General features: G+C 41.4%; 1 protein-coding gene across 3 annotated transcripts in view; it reads right to left on the reverse strand.

Annotated features, from left to right (window-relative positions):
- LCP1 (lymphocyte cytosolic protein 1) overlaps nt 1-21884 on the reverse strand; it is an 81755-nt gene that overhangs the window by 13098 nt on the left and 46773 nt on the right. For all 3 annotated transcript variants that reach the window (XR_004384613.1, XM_032874010.1, XM_032874009.1), the window contains exons 2-13: nt 19785-19871; nt 19047-19210; nt 18749-18878; nt 17137-17269; nt 14391-14472; nt 11063-11228; nt 9627-9769; nt 6669-6764; nt 4730-4925; nt 2555-2633; nt 1873-1987; nt 840-973 (exon numbers count right to left, since the gene is read on the reverse strand). Coding sequence is in view for 2 of the 3 variants with exons in the window: in XM_032874009.1 (XP_032729900.1) it covers nt 840-973; nt 1873-1987; nt 2555-2633; nt 4730-4925; nt 6669-6764; nt 9627-9769; nt 11063-11228; nt 14391-14472; nt 17137-17269; nt 18749-18878; nt 19047-19210; nt 19785-19871 (1525 nt within the window). In the remaining variant the exon portion in view is untranslated. The remainder of the gene's footprint in view (nt 1-839; nt 974-1872; nt 1988-2554; nt 2634-4729; nt 4926-6668; nt 6765-9626; nt 9770-11062; nt 11229-14390; nt 14473-17136; nt 17270-18748; nt 18879-19046; nt 19211-19784; nt 19872-21884) is intronic.

A 21884-nucleotide genomic window follows, 5' to 3' on the forward strand; every position in this document is an offset into this window, starting at 1 on the left:
ACAAACCCGCAGATTCAAGATGTTCAACAAATCTCAAGCATGAGAAAGACCAAAGTTCATTATAATCCACTTGCTTAAAAACAGTGATAAACAGAAAATCTGAAAATAAGCCAGAGAAAAAAGACATTATATACCAAGGAATGAAGTTAAGAATAACAGCAGATTTATTACTGGAAACAATGACTTTTTCAGACAACTCAAAGCTGAAATGCTTCCTCCCCAGCAGATCTACACTGTTAGAAATATTTCAGATAGAAGGCAAATGGTATCAGATGGGAATCTGGATCTATGACATGGAAAGGTAAGCACCAAATATGGCAAATGGATAAGTATAGCACATACAGCACATTTTCTCCTTATTTGGAAAGATTCTTTAAAAGATAATTGACTGTTACTTACACATATCTAAAAATGGAATGTTGGAAAAAGATATGTCATGTTAGAATTCATCAAGATAAAGCTGGAGTGGCTATATTAACATCAAAGAAGTAGATTTCAGAGAAAATATTATCAGGAATAAAAAGGGTCACAACACAATGAAAACAGAAGTGATACATTAAGAGGACAAAACCATCTAAAATGTTTAGAAATCTAATAGAAAAGTTTCAAAATAACTGAAAGAAAACTTAAGGACCTGAAAGGAAAAAAAAATAAAAAAATAAAACAAAACAAAAAACCCCAGGAAAACTAAAAAAAAAAAAGAAACCACTCCTTTGTTTTTAAGTTTAGCTTAAAATATCGTTCCACTGGTTTAAATCGCATTCCTGAATATTTGCTAGTATCTTTCCAGGTCATCAATAATACACTCAATAAAAAGTCATTTCCCTGGGCTACGTTACCTTCTCATTAACTGCCAAATCAAGGCTAATGTTAGAGTGCGGTTTCCTTCGTTGAGATCTTGTCCCCCGATGCCAACCAGGGAGAACTTAGCTTGATTCTTCCCCAGTTCCACCGCATAGTTACAATTTTCAAGCTGTTAATGAGCAAGAAGGAAAACATTCTAATATCATCACCTCTACGATGAGAAATATAAGATAATAAAAATAAAGACACGAAATGAAATAAATATTGTCAGACTGAATCATCTCTCAAGTCTTGCCTGATTTTGCAATGCTACATTTCTAAACTAGTCAAAGAATTTCCCACCTTTTTTTTTTAATAGAACCCCTTACTTCCACCAAAACATATTCATAGTGTACTCTAAGTGCAAAACCAAAATGAATTCATTATTATGAACACTGTCATTGCTATATCACACTCCAGAAATAGAGGGCCATGCTTGGTGACCCATCCATGACATTCCTAAAACAGCTGAAGGCATGGAGATTGTCATGGAAAATCTGGATTCTCCATCCTACCTGCACATAATGGGCTGACATGTGGGACAGGGAAGTATTCCCGCGGCAACGCTTGGATCATTCAGAGCCAAAGAGACAAGGAATGGTGAGAAATACATGTACCCACCCCATCGCTGTTTTACAAAACAATGTGTTCCCACTGTGTTGACATTAGACAAACTATTGGTACAAGTCAAACTGTCAGTCCCAAGCTCTAATTCTTAAGGAAATTAGAATAAGCATCCTGCTGGTGGAAGAGCGACCCTGTAGCTCCGCTTGCTCTAATTATCTTAATTAGAATTTTTACATCATAATGTTTAAAGATATCCAACATGGAATTATAAATAAGTAATCAACTGAAATAATGGACTCACTTTAACGAAACCGTTCAGGCTTCTGATTGCTGTGCTATAATTTAATCCCTGGATAAACATTACTTATCTAGGTCTGGCCTCCTAATAAAGTATTCACGGGGTGCGCTCGCACGCCTGTGACTTCCCCTGCCTGTGGGAACATCTGGAGAGTCACTGTTTACCTTCTTCATGTTGCCTCCCAGTTTGGGGTATGGTGGTTTATTTACTCTATTCCAATCAACAGGGACTTTAATCTTTTCATAGAGCTGGAAGATGACCAGGGCATCCGATAAGTCACTGGACAAAAACAAACACAAAAAGAATTCTCAGACAGCCACCACTGATTAAAGGCCTACCATGGGCAGGCCCTTCCTTCTATATTGGCACAAGGAATGTTTGTAACAACCCGACAGAACTGGTATTAGTAGCTGCATCTTTAGAGGTGAAGAAACTCTGACTCGGAGAAACCGAAGAAACTTATGCAAGGTCTCTCCCAGGATGACTACCTGTGCCCTGGGGGCCTGAGCTCGCTGCCTCCAGGAAAAGAAACATGGCTCCAACGAATGGCATAGGAGACACGTCACCGTAAACTCAACATTTTTTGTTTTGCCTGCTAAGGAGCAGGCTGCAGGGTTACGAGGTGTAGGAAATCTGTCCTTTTGCTGGGTTAGGATTGTGTACTGACCACAGAGCAAGGGTGGTGTGTGGAAGCGAGTCTCTCAGCTCAATTTGGCAGTAGCCCCCATCTCATCAAGGTGCACACATTTGTGAAGAGAATTGCCCACAACAGAGATACTTGAAATCCTGGGGAATCTTCCAAAGTCTCGGTGTCTCTGTTAAATGTGAGTCCCCACGCCCTCTTACCTGTACAAGTGATTGACTCGAGGGTTAACGCCCAAGGAGTTCATCCAGTTCCTAAATGTCCGCTCTTCTCTCGTCTCACCTAAATTAATGAAGACCCATTATCTTTCAGACCCTTAGAAAATATGCCTTTTTTATGATCAACGTTTAACTAATGAGGCTATAGTAAAAATTGAACCTAGAATGAAAAAAAAAAGCCTTAATTCAATAAACCTTAATGGATTTGGATGAAGATTGTTATTCTGTGTTCCTTTTTTCTTCTCTAGTTCAATTCAGTGAATGTTTCTATAGCATCTATTAGTAGGACACAGGCTCCTGTGTGGGGAAGCAGTTCAGAGCTGGCCCCCAAAACGTTACATTCTTTCCAGGAAAACCAGACTTTTAGGCATCGAAGCGAGATCACGCAAGCCCCGGGGTTTGAGGTGGTATGAGGTAAATATGAGGTAAACTTATTTGCTATTTGAGTTGAAATAGGAGAGAGAACAGTTTGGGAGTGAGTGGAGTTTGAGCCCTACCTTATATATAGGGCTGAGAAAACCTGGGCCAGGAGGAGGAAAGAGGAGAGGATTTGAGGGAATAGGAAGCGGCGGGAAGAGAAGACAGCAAACACAGGGAGCATAAAGGGAGCCACAGGCAAGGTCTGTATTAAAACCATTAGGAACTCATTTTTCAAGGATCTGTGTGATATGTGGAGATAAGGCTGCCTGGTAGCTACAACCAGAATTGGGGTTCTCTGAATGCCAACCACCAGACTTGGGTTGATATTTTAGACAATGCCAGTCATTACAGGTTCTTTTTTTAATAATGACAATAAATTCTTGAGCAAGGCAGAGATACAATGAAGGCGGTAGTGAGATGTGCCTGGAAGCAGCGTGTAACATTGCTGACAGGCAATGCGCATTTAAATTAAACACACAGAGGGGATGGTGTGTGCTACCCACACATCGGCACACTCAAATGGTTGATAAATGGAGGAACAGGCCCCCAAGACCTATTGAAATGGTTGGTGTCTGATTTAATAAGAGTCCAGAAAGCAGTAAGAAAAAAAAATAAAGATCTAAAAGCCATTCTGCAGGAAGAACTACTAGTATTTACTAATCAGTAGACTCTGGGATGGAGAAGAAGAAAATATCAAAGTGGGACCCAGGGTTTTGGTGACTGAAGAAAAACAAAGTGGTATGATTAATGAAGATGGAGAGTTTCTAAAGGACATGGGTGGGAGGCAGGGAGGGCAGAAAGGCACCGCAGGGAGGAGAAATGATCAATTCTGTTTTGTAGATGCTGAATTTCCAGCGATAGCAAAGGAACCAAATGGGGATGCTCTAGAGGCAGCTGGAAGTGGGTGATTAGAGGGCTTGATGTATATACTTGGTAGTCAACAAAATGCCTGGACCCCTGACCACAATTTATCAAATGATACAAATGCAGCACTGTTGGAATATGGATTGACTTTTACACTTCCAGCTCGGGTAAAGCATTGCAGAAAAAAAAAGAGAACAATCAAAACTTCAAATCTGGATTTCCTTTCTTTAGTGATATTCATTTTGTATTAATTTTGTCTTTTTTTTTTTTTTTTTTTTTTCTCTACATTATAAAAAAATTTCGTAGAATAAAAGAAGAACCTGACGATAGCTACACCCTTTTAATCTGATGTTAGGGCTCTAACCCCCAAAACACAGCAGTGAGGGATCTTGCCTCAAAACTGAACTCCGTCCCACCCCACCTCCCAAATCCAAATCAAAGAAACAGAACAAAAACCTCACTAAGCACCTCTTAGCATTAAGTTAAATATTTTTAGGTGACAAGTGGCTGCAGTCTCTTGCATGAGGAATTAACACTTAGTCCATTAAGTACATAAATTAGGTTTTTGGAACTCGGGATTTATTTCCACCCGATAATTAAATGCATCGTCTTCCCTAAAACTTTTAATTCTGATAATGGATGAAGCTTATGCCTAATGGATGCGATATAACAGTATTTGATTACTCCTGCTTGGCTGTAATTGACTTGATTAATCTATTTATTCTCTTGGTTATATATCAGAGAATTGATGACCTGTTTGCACATCTTCCCCAACGTGTAAGGGGCTTATATTTGCTTAGCAGGTAATTTCAAACCGCCCTTGAATTGGAATGGTGAATGTTTTCCCGAACTTCTAAGCAACAGGTTTCCAGTTACCTTCAAGAGCCCCCCAGTCGATGTCCTGGTTTTCGGGTTTGTGCAGGGCAGGGTATCTGTTAAAGAGGTTGGCAATGAAAGCCAAGTTCAACTTGGGGTTCCCTCGGACGACATCTGTGGCTGTGACAAACTGCCGGCAGCCCAGCCTCTCTGCCTGCTGCAGCATGCATTCTGCCCTCTGGATGTCATCCTTCTCCTGCAAGGGAAAAGGCCAGTTCAAGGTTGGGTCAAGGCTGTCCATGCAGAAAGGAGGTAGGAGAACATGAACAAGAAATGGGAATCTTACAGGCACTCTTGGTGTTTAACCTCAGATCGACACTTGATCATGGCATATGATTACTCCTATTTGCCTGAACTGAAATCAGCAAGTAAAAGGTATCTCAGAAATTGAGACATCGAGTCTCTTGTCTCTCCCTATACAGAACCAGGTCAGATGAAGGCTTGGTTGTCCTGTTCTTAAAGAGATTCAGTAGATTCTATATAGAAGTTTCTCATTTAAGCAGATCTTAATTATTTTCAACGATGAAACTTCCCTTTTATTATTTGCTCACAGATTCTGTGTGATTTCAGCTACCAAAAGTATCTGCTTATTGTCATAAATAACACTCCTATTGTCAGTTCATCAGAGATATTCCCACCTCTCAGTACGAACTTCTGATTCATAGAGCCACCTTTCCCACACGGAGCTGTTGTGCGTGCGACTCAAACAATGAATGTGATCAGTTAGTCGAGCTACACATGGTCAGTGATGAATCTATAGCAGCATTTGGCTTTTGCAGACTTCAGACCGGGGGCTTGATACGTTAACAGTCTATTCAAATAGTTCTAGGGAATCTCCAGTCATCGGGTAAGTAGACTCCTACCCGAACATAAAGTTTTGTTGAAAGGTGGTCCACCGTTCTTAAAACGTTTAGGAGTCTGTGAGCCCACCAAGTTTCGGGAAACAGAATTTTTAATTGTTTATTAATATAATGCTTTACTAGATACCACTGCACATTACACATTTCATGAGCTTGTCATTTGGGAATGAGTTGACTTTAATGTTAACATTGGATTTAACTCTAAACGAGGCTTAAGACTGGATAATACTCTCGAGGTGAGTATGAGTGGTGGCAAAACCAGTTTGAACATTCAGAACCGTGTTGTGCGGTCTTTAAGAACTCTCAAACCAGACACTTCTAAGAACTCACACAATCCTACCTAGTGCTTTCCTCCTATTACCCGCCCCCCACAATGATGTGGTGATGTAGGTTGTGGCTGGGTGAAAGTTGGAGCCATCCTGGGTTTAAATCCTTTCTACGCCTTGGCTCTGTGGTCACGAGATGACTACTACCTTCTCTAACCTTCAGCCTTCTCAACTATCAAACTGGTATTAACACTTAGCTTAGTGATATTTGCGACAGTTAGAGGCCGTGTATGCAAAGTGCCTAGCGTAGTGCCTGGCACACGGTACCAGCAGGTGGGGGTGTTGTCTCCTTGTCATTACCAGAGGAGAAGGACTCCAGCCTTGGTTCAAAATACCTTCCAATAATATATCATACTAAGTAATCCGTCTGAGACTCAGCTTTTTCTTGATAAAATGAGAATTTATTTGTAAAAATATCCCACTGATTTCCAGAAATAATATTCAGGCACCTAAAAATAAACATAATAATACCTCTTGGTGTCCTTGTGTCTCTTAAATGATGAGACATACAGATGTGCCTACCATGGTGTGTGGCACTTGAACAGTATTAGTTTCTTTCTTTCCTGACTATTTTCAGATGTACTTTCCCACAGTTAAAATCCCAAACCATGAACAGTTGTTAACAGTTTTAACAGGGCTTTAAGCAGACACAGGCACTCCTGGAAATCCCAGTCAGGGTCATGCAGGGCCACGGAACTGCCAACACAAGGATAGCATCACATTCTCTAAACACAACTTGGGACACGGCCTTACCCTTAGTCCTGACATGTCAATAACAACCGCAGGGATACCTTCTTCATCTCCTTTTGGAGCCACCTGCTCAAGCAGGTGGTAATAAGCTTTTGAGTCCTATGAGAAATTAAGAAATTACAATTTCAGAATAGCACAGCTAATCACACACTTAGCACAACTATAATTTCCCAAAAGCAAACATATTATATTTCTTATTTGACTGTCATTCAAGAATGCAACTTAATTAACAAAGCTGGAAGCATTCGCTAATTTGAATTTTCTATTTCTCTGTTGACATATCATCCTGGACTTTCTTTTTCGAAGTAACATAACAAATATAGGAGATACACAAAAAGCAACCCAAAGAAGCAAATGCTATTCTGTTGTTCTTAGGGGAGAAAAATAATTTATTTGTAGGTATTAAATTATATATAGGAAAATATGTATACCTTTATATTGCTGTAGAAGTCAGTCAGCTAAGGTTTAATTAAAAAAAAAGTGACAGAAAAAGGAAGCAGAAGTTTAAAGCAGAGTTTAAAAATACATTTATATGGACAATCAGCAAAAGAAAAATAAGGATTTCAAAGACAGAAGGTTGAAGCAGTAACAAGCAATCTTTATGTAATAGGAGATATTAAGATGACAAGCACATTTAATGTTTATCAAGAAGTTGGGAAAAAATGGTTAAATTTGATGACAGCAGATTGGATACAGTTATTGAATTCTCACATTTTCCTAGATTTACAAATATGGTTATTGACGAAAAGATTTCGTAGAATCCTAGTCTTAGAATTATAAGTTCATGCTCATTCAATACAGATCATCAGGCAATTTATTTAAAAAATTTAAAATCATCTTAATTTCTCTTAAAGACTGAAAAATCAGCTCTTGTTCTTTTTGTTTTTAAAACTGGGTGGGGCCCGGGGACAGCAGAGGTAGGCTCCCCACTTGCGACATTAGAGACATTAGAACAAGAGAAAGCCTGCCATGTTGTTGCACCTGGGGAAACTGATTTTTATCCCTCCCTTTCACCCTCCCCTTCTCTTACTTTTCGCCGTAGCTATTTTGAAGTCAGTGAAAGTTCTGTGCAGGTGTTGGGCACAAATCAAATCTGCCTGCCACATGTTACATCTGGTTAGCTTTTTGCTAAGTCTCCTGTCATTTTCTCTGACCCTAATAGACCCTTCTCACTTGCTGCAGGGTGGGTGTTCTCCCCAAGTTTGCTGACTTGGTTGATTTCATTGCGCCTCCCAAAGCTGCCAGATGTTCAGACACACATCACAGTGCTGACCTTGGGCACATGCACCTGCCCCCTGGTGACAGCCACCACCCCAGTCTCCGCTCAGCTTGTCAGTGCCCATGGTTATTATTCTAAGGAACACAGCTTTTTAGTGAAGAGAAATCGGGCAAACGTATGGCTCAGATGAAGCAGCCTAATTTTGGCTGAAAAGTTTGAAAATTTTGGCTGAAACAGGTGCAGAGCTTAAGGGCTGGACACCAAGGAAGATAACGCTGCTGTCTGGCTCCTGTTAATCCCTGTTTGGTGGGTGGTGCTACGCCCTCAATAACCAGTGAAAGTGGCGTAGTTAGAAAAATGCATTTGGCCTTATTAGCTTAGGTGCTAAGGAATGGGGGACGTTCCATCTGGAAGCTTCTGTCTAACTAGCACCATGCCCAGCGGCCACTGAGTCCACAGCAAGGGAAAGCTGTCAAAGGAACAGAAACATGGGAGACTCTTGGTGAGTCATGTGACCTTTCCTGGACTCTTTCTCTTTGGAGAAGATTTCTTTAACTTTCAAGAAAGTGGAGCCTGAAATGTTTTTCTCCTGCTGCCTCCCAGCATCTCATACCATTCCTTAAGCTCCTTCTGTCTTGGCCCATCTGTCCTTAGTGCCAACAGCTGTCTTTCACCTTGACATGGGAATTTCACCAACTGGAAAACCACAGGGCATGCTTCCCTCAGCCTTTCCACACCTTGGGTCTCTGCTGTAGGACTGCCTGCCCTTCTGCTTGCCCTGGGGGACATTCTCACTGCAGAGAGTTTCCAGAGTCATTAACTTTCAAAGACAACTCTGCTTTCTACAGAGGAAAACCTTTCAAGAAATTCGCCAGCTGTTTCACAGAAGCACTATGTATGGTGCCCAAGTACAGGGGACCTTGGCGGCTAATGGCTGGGCTTGAATTCTGACCCCGCTCCCCAGCTGTGCGAACCTGAACAAATTACTTAAGTTCTCTTCTACCTCAGTTTCCTTATCTGCAAAATGAGAAAACAACCATCTTTATCTCAAAGGTTTTGTGTTAGGATTAAATGAGCCCATACACGTGGAAAGTAGGTAGAACAGGGCCTGGTAGGCACTAGACACCATGTTTGATATTCTTAGGGTCATTAGAAGAGGAATCCTCATTTAATTTTTTTTTTTAAGATTTTATTTCATTTATTTGACAGAGAGAGATCACAAGCAGGCAGAGAGGCAAGCAGAGAGAGAGGAGGAAGCAGGCTCCCTGCTGAGCAGAGATCCCGATGCGGGGCTCGATCCCAGGACCCTGAGATCATGACCTGAGCCGAAGGCAGCAGCTTAACCCACTGAGCCACTCAGGCGCCCCCTCATTTAATTTTTTTTTAAAGGATTCCCATCTGATGCTCCCAGCAGACGCTCCCTGATTTTTGATAAAATCAGGACATCCCCGTCCTACGCATACTCTCTTCCTTGAGAAGCAGTCTGACTCTCGCCCTTCCTCCCTCTACTTGCCAAAGCTGTGAGTCCAGGGAGGCCCACCTCCCTTTGGTGCCGAGGTCAGGTCGCCATGGGGCCCCCAGGCGGAGCTGCATGGGAAGTCCTGGGAGGCCCAAGCTGCTCCCACAGCCCCAGCCACCCTCTAACGAACTCTAGAGCTTCTGAAGTGACGGAGCTGAGTCTCTGGGTTTTCTCCAGGAATGCCCCAATTCCCCATCTCCTGCTCCAAGCACACTCCTCCTACCTTGATGTCGGTGCTGAAGTTGCTGATTTTGCCGCAGCCTGCGTTCTCCAGGTGGTAATTAGCCCACCTCAGTAGGAGCTCCTCGGGGGACAGCTTCATCAAATCCTCCAGACTCTCCCCTTCTCTCAAAAGAGCAATCAGGGCTGAAGAAGGACAAAAGCCGAAGAAAAATAAATACAGGGGATATTTGAAGGGATTAGTTAGAACTTCAATTGGGCTCCGTTGGAAAGCTGACACAGCAGATGTTATTTCTCTGGGGTGAGGGTACTTATAGCCCTTCCCATGGAACAAACACTTTATTATCATTCCCTTATCTATTATCCTCATTTTTCAGGTGGGGAAGACAAGTCACTAGTAAATCTCAGTGCTATGCCCAAGCAGACCTCGCCAGAGCCACAGAAATAACCAAGACCGTCAGGGTCAGAACATTCCGCTGGGTCTGTCAGACCACTTTTCACCATATGACAACAGTTCTGCTTTTAAGAGATCAATTTTGTAATAATGACAATTGTCTTCTTGTCTGTTCCCATAGGTGTTTTATATTTCAAATGCTTACTTGCATAATTACAACATTTCAAAAAGTATAATCAACTCTTTCCTCTATTTTCCCCAGCTAAATAAATACGTTTTGCTCAGCTAGAAGGTTTAAATTGAGTCGAGGCTATAATTTGTAAATCAATTTTCTTTCTCGTGGGTTCTAAGTTTCCTATTTGCTTTTTCTCCTCTATATTATGTTTAATATATATTGGTTTAAAAATGGCAACCCAGGGTTCTTCACCTGTTATTATGATTTGGAGATATAAATTAAAAAGTGTGTATAACTAAAGATCAGAATTTGGCTACAAATTGCATATTGGTGGGCTCTGTCCTGGAAAGCTAAAAGGTAACTCTGTTTTTTATATGATTCTTATCATGATCTACTCCTTTTGCCTAAACAATGGGCTGCAACTGTTCAAATGCAGATGGGATGCAGAGAGCAGACAGAATAAGATTGGCAGCTACAATAATTAGTTGCGAACTCTGAAACCGTACATATAATCTTCCATAGTCTCAGTAGGAAATAGAACAACTCTCTCCTAACCTGGAGCTAGCACTGTGAACTGCTTCATCAAATATGAGTTAGAATGAGTCTATTTTTTACAAAGTATCTAGAGGTCAAGTGAACCCAGAAAAGCTCTTGCTGATAGAGCCTAGATAGATAGGTTCTAAACAAACATTAGTCTGTGGTCTTAAAAAGCTTTTGCTCTGTCATTTTAAAAAGTCTGGTCAGTGTGGATAGAAACTGTTACATTAATGCAAGGGATGTGATGCAACTGTAGTTTTCAAAAGTTGAAGATTCTGAGCTCAACGTTTCCTGACATCTTCCCCCTACAGCCCCCAGCCCATGCATTAATAAAAAGCCAGGCTACTCTTAACATCTGCGACTTTGTGCATACCTTCATTTCTACTGAGTTCGATGTCAGCAAACAATCCAATCTTGATGACTTGCCACAAAAGTCCCAGGACCAGGTAAGGCTTCCCCTCCTTTAAGTCCTCAGCCCCGATGTTAACCACATGGCATCCAATGGCTGAGGCGGAATTCAGAGCCAGGTTCAAATTCTCCTGAGGGAGAAAAAGTGTACAAATGTTGATTTTGACTTTGCAGATGTCAAATTAAGGATTCCTGGATGACAACAATGCCTTGCTTCTGGAAAGTTCACAGGTCTAGAGGCATGGTCTTGACTAAATTTTCACACTGAGAAAAAGCGGTAAGTAACAACTGAAAGAAAAAAATCTGGGTATATGCCTCTTCGATCAAACCGGCACCCTGAGTCGAAAGCCCAGCGTGGCCCAGATGAAACTAATGAGGGTTACAGTTTTCCATTTTGCCCTGTGATGGAGCCTATGCCCTCAATGTCCCCATGGGCCAGACATAAAGGGGCACCTTTGAGAGTAGTCACTGTCTTGTCATTGGCTATCATTAACAGCGCAACTGTCAATGCAAATCACAGTCACAAAAAAGAATAACAAAACAGCTTTTTGACTTTCAGATTGGGTATTAAGAGAGTGAAAAAGATACAAATCAAATTCCTAGAAAAGATAAGAGTGCTTTTTACTGAGACAATTTATTGAGTATCCATGATATCTAGGGACCTGAAGAATAAACACACCTATTCATACACACACACAAACAGGCACACACACATGTAGACTACATGTTCTTATAACTAACAACAGTGTATATAATGTGTATATAACTCATACACAATTGGAATAGAATCAATGACATTTTTAGTCTAGAATCTGTACACTGTTCTTGGGTCCAGACAGGAGAAGATATTAGAGGCAGTGATGTATAGAAGTTGCTTTTATGACAAATTAAAAATAAAACCAGGCCACTAGTGAATTGGAAAGGGAACTATCAGAAAAGTGGTCTTGGCAGGAAAAAAATATACAGTGGAAAAAAGACAGTCTCTTTAATAAGTGGTGCTGGGAAAATTGGATATCTATGTGTAGAAGAATGAAACTCAACAATTCTCTTGCACCATACACAAAGATAAACTCAAAATGGATAAAAGACCTCAACATGAGGCAGGGATCCATCAGAATCATAGAGGAGAATATAGGCAGTAACCTCTTCGATAACAGCCACAGCAACTTCTTTCAAGATATATCTCCAAAGGCAAAGGAAACAAAAGCGAAAATGAATTTTTGGGACTTCATCAAGATCAAAATCTTCTGCATAGCAAAGGAAACAGTCAACAAAACAAAGAGGCAACTCATGGAATGGGAGAAGATATTCATAAACGACAAAACAGACAAAGGGCTGATATCTGAGATCTATAAAGAATTCCTCAAACTCAACACACACAAAACAGATAATCATGTCAAAAAATGGGCAGAAGACATGAACAGACACTTCTCCAAAGAACATATAAATGGCTAACAGACACATGAAAAAATGTTCATCATCACTAGCCATCAGGGAGATTCAAATCAAAACCACATCGAGATACCACCTTACACCAGTTAGAATGGCCAAAATTAACAAGACAGTAAACAACGTGTGTTGGAGAGGATGTGGAGAAAGGGGAACCCTCTTACACTGTTGGTGAGAATGCAAGTTGGTACAACCACTTTGGAAAACAGTGTGGAGATTCCTTAAGAAATTAAAAATAGAGCTACCCTATGACCCTACAATTGCACTTCTGGGTATTTACCCCAAAGATACAGATGTAGAGAAAAGAAGGGCCATCTGTACCCCAGTGTTCATAGCAGCAATGGCCACAGTCGCCAAACTGTGGAAAGAACCAAGATGTCCTTCAATGGACGAATGGATAAGGAAGATGTTGTCCATATATACTATGGAGTATTATGCCTACATCAGAAAGGATGAATACCCAACTTTTGTATCAACATGGACAGGACTGGAAGAGATTATGCTGAGTGAAATAAGTCAAGCAGAGAGAGTCATATGGTTTTGCTTATTTGTGGAGCATAAGAAATACACAGAGGACATGGGGAGATGGAGAGAAGAAGGGAGTTGGGGAGTTGGGGGAAATTGGATGGGGAGACAAACCATGAGAGACTATGGACTCTGAAAAACAATCTGAGGGTTTTGGAGGGCCGGGGGGTGGGAGGTTGGGGGAGCCTGGTGGTGGATATTATGGAGGGCACGAATTACATGGAGCACTGGGTGTGGTACATAAACAATGAATTCTGGAACACTGAAAAGAAATTTTTAAAATATAAATAAATAAATAAATAGATAAATAAAAGAAAAGTGGCATTGGGGTGGCTGAGTGGCTCAGTGGGTTAAGTCTCTGTCTTCAGCTCAGGTCATGATCTCAGGGTCCTGGGATCGAGCCCCTCATAGGGTTCTCTGCTCAGCAGGGAGCCTGCTTCCCCCTCTTTCTCTGCCTGCCTCTCTGCCTACTTGTGATCTCTCTGCCAAATAAATAAATAAAATCTTAAAAAAAATAGAAAAGAAAAGAAAAGTGGGTTTTGCCCATGTAGAGCTCAAATGATGAATGAAAAATCTCATTCCTATTTATGGCCAATACTAAAACTTGACATCAAGATGAAATTTAACATGAAGTGCATTCATATAGGTTTAATCATTGTTCTCACTTTGGTTACCACTTCCATTTTAAAAGTACACAGCACTGCTTACAACCAAACAGCATAATATATTGTTCGTGATTTAAGGAGTGAGACATGCTTTCTGAACAAGGGAATTACAATAGTGTTGAAACACTAGAACATTGCACAGAAATACAGCTTACTTACTACTGGTTACTGTTCCAGTTAGTCAACAAACTGAAGGCATAAAACCCAGTTATATTTATCACACTGGTGGCTGTGGCCAGTACCACCGTGGGCTCCTAGAGGTCTCCCTGTTTGTCACCCCCTCACTTCTTAGAGAGGCTTATCTTTTCAGCTAACACGCTGTAGATTTGGCATCAGCTCGAAGATAAATCGCTAGGGAAGGTGGAATTAAAACTTTAGCCAACATGAATTTTATTCATAAGTGGCCAAAACAAACAAAGAATGCCCCCCAACTACTAACATCCCACCAACATTCCCCAGCCCAGGTCCCCTGTTCTATTAATTAAAGATACAACTGTCTCCCTCTGTTCCCATGAGTCATGACGGACGAATCACTGGCCGCAGAGCCGAGTTTGGGATTAATGTCCGAGCACCTGGGGAAGACTGGCTCCCCCTTTCTGGGGCTCATTCATTCCAAGCACACTCTTATAGCTTAGTAACAGAGAGAAGGCATACCTGAATGGTGAAGGGGGTGAGTTTCTTTTTGTTGATTGTCCTTTCATCAATTGTGTCCGGCACTGACAGGTTGATCATTTTACTAGGGGGGGGGGGAGAAACAATTAAATTAAAGAAAGCTGGCCTTGGAATAACAGAGTCCAGTGACACTGAATTTAAATTCTAGCAATACCATCAACGAATAAGGCTGCAATATAATCTGTGTGATCCAGTGTTTAGATAAAACATCAGTTATGCAATTTTGATGAGATTCATACTCTCTATGGGAAATGTCAATGTTACTGAAATCACACTAATATATTGAGGCAGGAAATAAAGACCCCGCTTTATTCATGCATGTAAGAGGCTGCAAAATCATCCTGGTGTCCGTAGCATATTAGGAAACTCTGGGTAGAAAACCAAGGCAAATCCTCCATAAGTATTTTACTTTCTCAGCTGTGAAAATTGTATATAAATGACTATATATATTCTAATATAAATGACTACCTGCATACTTCTGAGCTGATATAATGTCTAAATTTCTCTCTGACACCTGGTGGAACTCTATACTGTTAACCAAGTGGATGATAAAATATTTTATATCCTGCTGTAGTCACTGTTGTATCCGTACTTGGGAAGTACCACCCACGTAAGTGTCTAATACATTGATCAAATGTCTAAAGTAAGAAATTTTTATTTATAAAAAACTACTTTCACTCATTTAGCATTGGTGTAACCTCCTGGGACATCAAAAATAAATTTCCTTAGGTCATCTCCATCTTATTTAAAGAAAGGAAGTTGAAAAAGCAAATCCAAAGAACCCACAACAAATTCAAAGAATAGTAAACTTGACTGTGGTTGTTTGTTTTTTGTTTAAAGATTTTATTTATTTATTTGAAAGACAGAAAGAGACATGAGAGGAAGGAGGGTCACAGGGAAAAGCAGACTCCCCGCTGAGCAGGGAGCCCAGTGTGGGGCTCGATCCTGTGACCCCAGGATCGTGACCTGAACAGAAGGCAGTCGGTTATCCAACAGAACCACACAGGTACCCTGGCTACTTGTTTTTAATAAGAAATCAGCATTAACATTTTTTCCTCACAATTTTTTAAGCAACTACCTTTTCTTTGGTGTTCTTTAAAGATGCATTTCTATAACTTTGTAGTGTGTGTGTGTATATATACATATATTTAAATAAAAGACACTTTATTGCAATTCAGGCAAAACAAACTCTTAAGTCATTATTTAAAAAATCTGAAACTGTTGGTGAAATAGAAGCCATGGGAGATGGCAGGAGGGAGGGGTGACTTTAGCAAGTCGAAGGTAACCTTGCTCTTGAAAAGCTGACAGTGCAATTATAGAGACAAAATGTATGGACATGAAAAGTTACCTAAGGATCCAACAGAAGAGCATTATAATGGCTTCCAGAGTACTACGGATATGTGCTTTGAGAATCCAGTGATGGGAAAGACCCCTGGGGGACTGGAATAGACCAGAAACTATTAGGGTCAAAGGATTTCCATAGGAGAAGAAGATGCAGAAGGGTATTCTTAAAAATAAAAGGCAGGGGCACCTGGGTGGCTCAGTGGGTTAAGCCTCTGCCTTCGGCTCAGGTCGTGATCCCAGGGACCTGGGATCGAGCCCCGCATTGGGCTCTCTGCTCAGCAGGGAGCCTGCTTCCCCCTCCCCGACCCCTGCCTGCCTCTCTGTCTACTTGTGATCTCTGTCTGTCAAATAAATAAATAAAATCTTTAAAAAAAAAAATAAAAGGCAAAGCTATAGTTGCAGTTATGAGCAGGATGGGTATGGGGGAGAGTAAGTATGGTTGCAGATGTCTTCATTATTCACAGAGCAATTCACTCAGTAGCCTGGGCTGGGTACCTGAGTCATGGCTGGTCCTTGGAGATAAAACTAGAAGGGTATTGAGGGAAGATGATGGAGTGCATTGGATGCCAACCTAAGGAATTAGAACTTGATCCTGAGGCTACATTCCTTTATGTCTTTTTTTTTTTTTTCCTTTTTGGCAGTTGAAAGTTTTTAAAATGAAATCTCAGGGTGCACTCTAATAAGTAAAATACCAAAAGCAGAGCTGTTCTACTCAGAGCAGGGAAGATGGGGTTCTAAGTCTTGTCCATCCATCCTTCCCTTCAATTCCTGTGCCCATCCGAGACCAGGCATTTCAAGCCTTTTCACTAACAGCATGTGTGACAGTGGTATCAGAAGCTGCTAAAGCCAGAGCTACAGAAGCATTTCAAAGACACTGTCATGACCGTGTGTGTGTTGAGGTCTTCCACAAACTGAAAACATTCCTCTTTTTCCAGGGGTCCCAGCATTTGCATTGCATGTTTTTATGAACCCCTCAAAAGTCCCTTTGCTTAAGGACTTGCATTGGATTTCTTCAGTGATCATGGTGCTGTCATCAATCTATCTATTTTCTGAGGTAGGTCATGTTCAGATGAAGCCAAGTGGCATATAATTTCAAAAATAATTGCTTTGGGCCTTATATCATTGACTCATTATCTGTACATATTTGTCTCTATGCTGCCCATCCCTCTCCTCCAACCAAGTAATAACAGTTTTATGTTTCTCATTATAAGCTGCTTTTGAAATTAGTTTGCTTTCCAAGGACCTGCCAAGTAAAAGTCCAGAAAGCATTTTGGGTCCCCCTGAGCACCAAAGGAAGCTGGTCTAGGATAAACCCAACGAATCATTGGTATTCCCGAAAATTCCAGGAACATCTTTAGAAAACCAAGAAGGAAGCATTATTTACCAAAGGACAATGCCATCCCCAACGGCACTGAAGAGATCATTTGTGTTCGGATTCATCGGAATAACATGCCGACAGTCGGGGTCGTTCTCCAGGGCTTTGTTGATCCAGTTGACGAAGGCGTACTTCTCTTCCTCTGCAAGTAAATGATAAAAATGACTTACCTGCAAAGTGAAAATCTGACACAAACACAATTACACACATGGAGAGACATTGAGATATTACCTGGTCCCTTATCCTATCATCTTCTATTTTTTGACATTAAAAAATCTCAGAGGACTTGGGGAATAGGCACAGAATCTCTGCTCATTCCAAGTCATAAAATATATGGCAGGCAGATTGAGAAATTATATATATCATACATAACTATCATATAAAACTACATATATAAGTAATAAAGATATATTTTATTTATATGCAGATACAATTTTTAAAAAAGATTTTATTTATTTATTTGACACAGGAGAGAGATCACAAGTAGGCAGAGAGGCAGGCAGAGAGGGGAAAGCAGGCTCCCTGCTGAGCAGAGAGCTGGATGCCCGGGGCTCCTGAGATCATGACCTGAGCTGAAGGCAGAGGCTTAACCCTCAGAACGACACAGGCACCCCTGTAGATACAATTTAAATATGAATGTGATCTCATGCTTATAGGATAAAACTCAGGCTGCCGATCGCCCAGCCAATTTAAATGAGGGATAATCACAGATAATTCCTATAATATCTCTGAGTTTCTTTATACAATTAGAGTGAAATTGCTATGAAATACAATCTTTTGTCCTATAAACTTTCTTTCCTCTCAGTAAAGCCGCCAGAAGTTGATTTTGGAAGTTTAACTAAAACCTCAAGTTATGCCTTACAGCCCAGCACCATGTCTCCCAAATTGTGTGTCACTGAAAACAGCAGCATCCCTCAGAAGAATCCTGAGTCACAAAAGTTTGGGAAGCACTGCACAGCGCATCACTGTCTTGAAGATTCATCATGTATATTCATATAATTTCTGTCTTCGAAAGTCAAAGGTTAAACGCTGTCTCCGCAATTACAGACCGTCCTTAACCATGAACTTATCTTTAAGATCAGCTAATGTTTTGAAGAACTCAGCTTGGGATTTGTTGGATGACCATCCCGTTTGAACTTTGAGTTTCCATTAAGGCTGTTGGATGGCAGCCTTAAGCAGAAATATACAACTTCCTTCCAGATCAGTGAAAACACAATTTTTGGGGACCAGACAGCAGGCACTGAGAAGAATGACAAGGTTTGGAGGACATAGAAACCTAAGCAGTTCATTTTATGCCTGACATTGACAAAGGAATTCTGGCAGCCTTCATGTATTTTTTTTTTAATTTTATTGAGATTATTTGGTATTGGACTCTGCCTAGAGTTAGGATTGCTCTTCCTCCATTATGTCCCTGGAACTGACCCACCAACCACAGGACAACAGGCAGTAGTCAATAAACTTGCGTTGGCTTCTTTGTACCCCTTAGGTATGAAAACCAGGTTCAGACTCTGTAACCCCGGAAGGCAAAGATCCTTTCCATATGGCTCCCCTTCCTACTACCCTGCCAGTCTCCCCTCATGCCAGCACCCACCCCACTTCTGCACCCACGGGGACGGCCTACCTGAATAGGAGTGCTGGGTGCCGACACTAGACTGCTCCGACGTGCCACCGATTGCACAGATCCCTTCCTTCTTGTTGATCGCCTTTCTAAAGGTCTTGGCAACCTCTGTGCTTTTTAGGCCATGAAAAACCTGCCAAAATGTAATGTACCTTTAGAAACCCAATCTGTGGTCAAGAAAGCCATAAAGCAAAGAACACGTAACGTTGAAGCAAGGAGGGTGGGAATGTATTTCTGGATATTTTTCCAGTGGAAGTCCCAGGTGTCAAATGTATCTCCTGGTATTCTGCATTGTACTCACCTTGATGAACTCATCAAAGCTGATCCTCCCATCCTGGTCTAGGTCACCTGTCGCCATCAGGTTTTCTGTGATTTCTCTCACTCTGTACCCAGGCAGGGGCAAGCAAGCAGCCTTGAACAAGTCATTCAGCTCATTGAAGCTGATGTACCCGTTGCCGTCGGTATCTGCAAGGCAAGCGACCACCTGAAGTTTCAGGGCAATTCGGGTACCAGGATGAAGAGGTGAGGGAAAGGTGAGATGGGAGGGGAGTGTGCTGGAGAGGCAATCATTCAGCGGCCACAGCCTGACCCCAGGCAAGAGCTAAGTCTCATGAGTTTCTATGAGAGAGGGGCATTCATGTTACTTTCAACTTCCATGAGTCATCATGTCACAACAGAGGTTCTGGAAGCAGAATCCAAAGAGACTTTCATAGGAACAGACGGGAAAATAAATCACAAGCTTAGAGATACAAAGAAAAACTATGGAATAGTAGAAAAACAGAGGAAACCAAAGAAAGCAGACAAGATAAAAACAGGAGAAAAGCTGTAGGTGTCAAGGGGTCCATTCCATGTTTTGATAAAGAAAGTAATTTTCTTAAAGTAGACCTTTCAAAATTAAGTTCCCCCAGCTCCTCTGGCCAATACCACTGTATTCTTTCCACGTGTACCATTTTGCTTATGTTACCATTTCATCGACTCTCTCCTGAAGCCACTCAGTAAAGAGGAGAATTATGGGATGTGAGCTGCCTGGTCTACTCACCAACTTTGGCAAAAGCCTCTCTGAGCTCCAACATTTCTTCGTCGGACACTGATCCTCTGGCCATTTTTATTGCTTGAGGGAACAGATCTGCAGAAGGAAAAGAACAAAAGGAATGACTTCTGTGCATCTTAATTCTTAAAGTACCACGTTAAGCAGCAATCTCCACTTATTAAATGAAGAAATACCCCTCTGCATCCCTCATGATTTATAACTATCTTTCCAATAAGTAAGAAATCGCCTTATTTTCAACCCTCCATGTGGTGGTCTCCAATTGCCTCTCACCACTTTCTCCTCTCCCTGTGTATACAGACTGCTCCTCACGTCAGGAGCTGAAACTGATTTCTCTCCCCTTGAATCTGGGCTGATCCTGTGTCTGCTTTGACCACTGAGAAGGCAGCAGAAGCCATGTCTGGGACTGGAAACTTCTGGCTCCTTCCTTTTGGAATGTCCATTCTTAGGATGTTCTCTCTTGGAAACCAAGTGCCAAGCTATGAGATGTGCAAGCCACATGAAGAAGCCAATGGCTCGGTGATTTGGTCCCTGCTGGGCTCCCGGCTGACAGCCAGCATCAAGTGCCATGCCCCAGAGTAGGTCAGTTTATTTTATTTTATCTTTTGAAGATTTTATTTATTTGTAAGAGAGAGGGAGAGAGAGAGCGAGTGAGCACAAGTAGGGGAGTGGCAGGCAGAGGCAGAGGAAGAAACAGGCTTCCCACTGAGCAAGGAGCCCGATATGGGACTCGACCCCAGGACCCTGGGATCATGACCTGAGCCGAAGGCGGATGCTTAACCAACTGAGCCACCCAGGCATCCCTGGAGTGGGTCATTTTAGATGTTCCACCTGATTTGAGACCCTGGATGTCCACAGTCCCAGTCAAATGACATGGGGCAGAAAAATTATCTAGGAGTGCCCAGTCAACAGAATAAATGATTGCTGCTTTAAGTCACCAAATCTTAGAATAGTGTGTTACATGGTAATACACAACTGTAACACTTAACTTTTACATAAATGTCTTTTTTAGAGGCGGCGTCATGTTCACATTGAAAATAAGTATGTTGAGCCAAGCCAACAGCTAACTTTTATAACTTCGAAGGGAGTTTTCCAAGTTCTCTAAATATTTAGAAAAGGAGGAAGGGAACCTGACCCTCTAATAATTCATATATGGGAATCTGAGGGACTTTTTAGGTGTTCTTTTTTCAGAAAGGCTAGTCTTGCTGAGAAAAGTTAATGCTAGTGCTAGAGTTACTCTGCTTTCCCTGCGCTTTATTGCTGCCCCCTAGTGGGTAGAAAAAGAATGAAACAGAGCATGGATTATATTCCCCATGCCCCTGGCTAATTCCCACCAGATATTTCAAATCGGAGTTCTGCTAAAGTTTACAGGATTTCCTGGTGGGGAGAGGATGAGTGAGTGGGGTGGGAGTGTGGATGATGGGGTATTTTTTACATGGAATTATAATTTGAACATTTTAGTGAAGTTACTGATTTTTAAAACCATCTTACGTTTGTTGCAGGATATTGTTTTAAACGAATTTCCTTTTCTGTACAGTCACAGCATTTTCTAGTGTTGTGCTTGTTCTCAGTGGCAACCAACAACCACAGAAAACAACAGTTTTAACACTTAAACCTAGAGGCCAAGAATGCCTTATGCTCAATTTTGCAAATCCACATCTATTATCCACAAACTATTCTGTCATGTACCTTTATCAGAGGCTTCAAACTTTTATTTCCCCCAAATCCTTTTTTAACAGAAGCTTTAAATGTAGATAAAAGTGAACAAGTGAAAAAGAACAACTCTGAGAGGCTTTGGTTGAAAAATCCCAAATGTCCCCTTGCTGCCACTTAGCCCTCTTCTTGTCACCGTATGTACTTGTGGGAACCCAAGGAAACAGGATTTGAAAGTCAGAGAATTAGATACTGTTGCTATTTCAACTCCTCTACAAATATGTTTTATTATCCATAAAAATTTTATTATTTACCTTATGTATCTAAAAAGTTTCCCTGGGGGGCACCTGGGTGGCTCAGTGGGTTAAGCCTCTGCCTTCAGCTCAGGTCATGATCTCAGGGTCCTGGGATTGGGGTCCACATTGGGCTCTCTGCTCA

The sequence above is a fragment of the Lontra canadensis genome, unplaced genomic scaffold (genome assembly GCF_010015895.1).
Source record: "Lontra canadensis isolate GAN:19392208 unplaced genomic scaffold, GSC_riverotter_1.0 scaffold51, whole genome shotgun sequence".
Lineage (NCBI taxonomy): Eukaryota > Metazoa > Chordata > Mammalia > Carnivora > Mustelidae > Lontra > Lontra canadensis.